Source organism: Lycium barbarum, chromosome 8 (assembly GCF_019175385.1).
Source record: "Lycium barbarum isolate Lr01 chromosome 8, ASM1917538v2, whole genome shotgun sequence".
Taxonomy (NCBI): Eukaryota; Viridiplantae; Streptophyta; class Magnoliopsida; order Solanales; family Solanaceae; genus Lycium; species Lycium barbarum.
The window spans coordinates 111,728,724-111,732,764 of record NC_083344.1 but is presented as its reverse complement, the minus strand read 5'-3'; the positions used below and the strand labels follow the sequence as shown (position 1 = coordinate 111,732,764).

General features: G+C 32.4%; 1 protein-coding gene across 1 annotated transcript; it reads right to left on the bottom strand.

Moving 5' to 3' along the window:
• Window positions 1–480: 480 nt before the first annotated feature.
• Window positions 481–2,217, bottom strand: LOC132605277 (WRKY DNA-binding transcription factor 70-like). The gene is made up of 3 exons (XM_060318477.1): window positions 1,798–2,217; window positions 1,446–1,550; window positions 481–1,315 (listed from the first exon to the last, which is right to left on the bottom strand). Exons 1-3 carry the CDS (start codon window positions 2,133–2,135, stop codon window positions 772–774), a joined length of 987 nt encoding a protein of 328 aa, XP_060174460.1. The 5' UTR covers window positions 2,136–2,217; the 3' UTR covers window positions 481–771.
• Window positions 2,218–4,041: the final 1,824 nt, after the last annotated feature.

Here is a 4,041-nt window from a genome sequence, read left to right as displayed (position 1 = left end):
GCCCCCCGCCTTTTAAAACACTGGTTTGTATTAAGGTGTGTGACCTTCAGTTTTGATAGCAGCTAAAAGACTCATACTATTATATGATGATGATGAGGAGGAGGAGATATTATGATCGATGATGGTGTAACTTTCATTTCGGTTATAACGTGGCATAACAAAATAAATAGAACTTGGAGAAAATTGCTTATTTTTCAGTTACCAACCAAATACAGAAAATTAAAAGAAGTAAAAAGGATTACTTTATTTTTCACGGAAATATTTTTCCGGAAAAATGTAAAACAAACTCCTTAGTACCAAACTCACGCACCCTAATGGTTAACATCTCCTTTTTTCTGGTTCACATTATGTATTTTAACCTCCGTTCTCACAGTGTGGGGCAATAATTTCCTAGCTATATCCTCCATACAAAATCATTTGTGTCTGATTGAAATGGAACAAAAACTCATATCTGGGCCCACAGTTACTTGCAAGCAAGGAAGAAAAAATCTAAGAGTTAGTTAAAAATCACTTTTCGTGTCAAAGCATGTAACATACCTTTCTACAAACTCTAATGTCAATGAAATAAAACAGTACTACCTCACTTGAGCACGGCAACCCGAATCTAGAGTTAGTGAGTTAGGATGAAAAGTTTATTACATTTCGTAATTCTTTTAGATTTCATCTATGTCACTAGAGCCAAAAGTAATGAGTTTAATTGAACTCACAAAATTCTTCCTAGATCTAGCTCTATCTCGTTCTGCTTGGAAAGAAATTAACCAGGAGAAAACTCTACATTTTAAATTGAAAAGGCAGATCCTCAAAGTCAATTAAGCCAGCCATCATATCCATTTCCATCTCTAAACTGTTAGTGCTAGTATAAGAAGAAGAGTAGACTGATCCAGATGAGATAAAATTTCCATTATCTGATTCTGATGATAACGCCGCCTTAACATGGCTGGAAGTCTCAGCAGCCGGAGTCAAATAATCATATTCGAATGGGAGAAAATAGTTGGAGCTTGATGATTGGATTTGGTGTTGATTAGGGTAGGAGCAAGTTAGGGAGACCTCTTCTTTGATTTCCTTTTTTGTTGAAGGCAATGTTGGATAAAGATTGTAAGAATAATTAGTGTTGGAATCAAAACTCAGTAGGATTGAAGAGTCACCATGATTTGTTTGAGAATCTAAGAGAATTTGGGAAACTGTGGGGTAAGTTTTACATGTGTGTTGACCTTGGTACATGGTCCGAAATCTTGGTGGATTGGCTTGAATTCTTTGCTCTTGCTTAGTTGCTTCACATCCTTGATCAAATTTATGGGTGCATCTATAATAGCTCCTGCAAATTAATCAGTAAATATCAATCAATTAGATCTCAATCTCAAAAGTATATTGTTCCTTAACGAAAAACAACCTTAATGTAATTAAATGTTTTTCTTAATGAACCAGACTTAGCGTTAAAAGAAAACCTTGGATACGGGGCATTAAGGATCTGTTTCTGACCATACTTTCTCCAAACATGCCCATCATCCACCAAACTTGAGGTTTCTTTTACGTTTTTTGCTGGAATTTTCCTGTTCAAATAGATTACTAATTGTTAGCGACATTACTCATCATCAATACTTTTGACAAAAATATAGAGCTGATTTCTCATATACTCACTCAACTAATAGTTATTATGTCAAAAGGTTATTGTTTTGTTGAATAAAAATGGATCAAGAAGAAATGTTAGTTAAGTGACCATATGATAAATCAACCCTAAAAATATAAATTAATAACCTCTATGATTGCACAGACTAATATAATTAGACAAATTTTCACCTTCTCTTGTTGCATCCTCTTCCATCTTTTAGTGATGAAGTCATGCAACTGCCCATTGACTCTTCCGGGGATTTCCGACAAGGCAAAACAGCCAATGGAACCTGAGAAACTAATTCATTGGACTTTGTAGAATTTATTTTTGAGAGTGTATTGCAAAATGAATCCATGATTTTCCCCACCAAATCTTCAGCTAACATATTCTTGCCACCATTTTCTAGTGGTTTCTTTAATATCACCTCTCTTAGCTTGTATGCGAATTCTTGGCCGCGATTCAACTCTTTGCTTAAACTTTTCAGATCAGCCAATGACTTTTTTGGCCAATAGGAATGGGACTCCATATTATATATGTGTGATAAGTGAAGAATCGTGACTTGTGAGGGCCTTATTTATATGGAAAATGAATCTCCAATTATGTGGTTGAATTATGAGAAGCTTGCAAGGATAAATTCCTCATTAACGAGAAAGACAAACTCCACGTGCATAAAATACTTTTTTAACTCCGTTTGGATGGCCTGATTGTAAATAGTTGAGAGGCTTTAATTATTGAAAAATATTTTTATGTGTTGAAAGTGATTTCAATAATAAGCGGTTGATGTATTTGCTAAATAAAAGTACTGATAAAATATCCTTTTATTAAAATGTCTAAAATATTCTTAAAATTTTTACAAAAAAATAGGAACTTAAAAATATATTTGTAAAGAAAAGTAGGAATGACAGATATGTTGTGAAGAAGATGTTAGAGATTTTGTTTACGGGAAGGTATTTTGAGAATTTTAAAAATATTAAGTATTTCAAACTAAAAGTGCTATAAGCTGAAAAGTCATAAGTTTGGAGATGACCAGCCATCTCCAAACTAGCCATCTCCAAACTTAGGACTTTTGGCTGATTTTAGCTTATAAGCAGTTAATTGGATGTTTACTAAATGCATAGATAAGTCAAAAAAGTGTTTATAAGCCGGTTTGATCAGCTTGTAAGCTTAGTCAAACACCCTCGTAGTAGGACATGAACTTGAAATCATGATTTAAAACCATGATTTGAAATCATTAATTTTGGTAGAAGTTGATTTGAAGTTGAAATTCTGTTTGGACATGTAGAATTTCAAGAGTTATACTTTTTATGGTAAATGAAAACCTCATGATTTGTGAAAAATACCCAAACTTCTCAACTCTTATATAAAATCTTACCGAATGAGCAAATCATAGTTCATAAATAAGGTATTGAAATATCCTAAGGTGCCACAATTAATAAATCAAATATCTTCATGTCCTTTTATAAATAAATATTTTCTTTTGAACCACGCGATTTAGTCATTCTTTTACATTTCTACAATACAACAACAAGAGGAGAACAAAACGCATTCACTATGATTACTTTTAGAGCAAAAAAGGCTTGGATAGTTACTTTTTCAATAAATAATTGTCTTTTTACAAACTTTAAATTATATGTGAAGTTTTAAAATTGAAGTTTTGTTCAAAATGTCATACACATGCACAAATTTCAAATCAAAACTTTAAATTTGAATCTAAATTGCATGTCCAAACGGCCTTTTAGTATTACTATTTGATATGACACAATTTTTTTTTTCTTCGCACTTCGATGCTCACATAAGGCCATTGAATGCAAATATATGTCTCACCTATGAATTTTATCACTTAATCAAAATTAATTGATTAATATTTTACTCAAAAAATCACGTAATTGTTTAAGTTAAATTAATTGATTGGATGTGAACATCATGAATGCAAAATATTTATCCAATTTGAGATGTCCAGCAACTCAGCAAGGAGCTTTAGCAAAATGTTACACGTCGCAGGTGACGTTTATCATATGTTGTCACCTTAATATCGTCATCCATGTTCTACCTGGCAAGAATTAAATGTCAACTGATGTTTAACAATTAGTTAATTGGTGGAGTCGTAATTAGTGCAAGTTGTATAGTTACATTTCCCAATCCTCCGGTGTTCTGACTACAAAAATAATCTGAACCATTTACCGTGTATATGACAAAAATAACCTTCATTGTCTGTTTGCTATGCTAGACAAACATAAATAGTTTTGGGATAAATTTTTTTACTCCCTTATCTCTTTATTTGATTACTAATCCTGCAATAAGTTATACCAAGATTAAAAATAGCACAATGATAAGTTATACCGCGATGGTGGAATAATAGTAACTGAATTAGTTATTCCCGGAAAAAATAATGAGAAAGACAAAAAAATATCTTGAGATCTCTCAAACCCTTT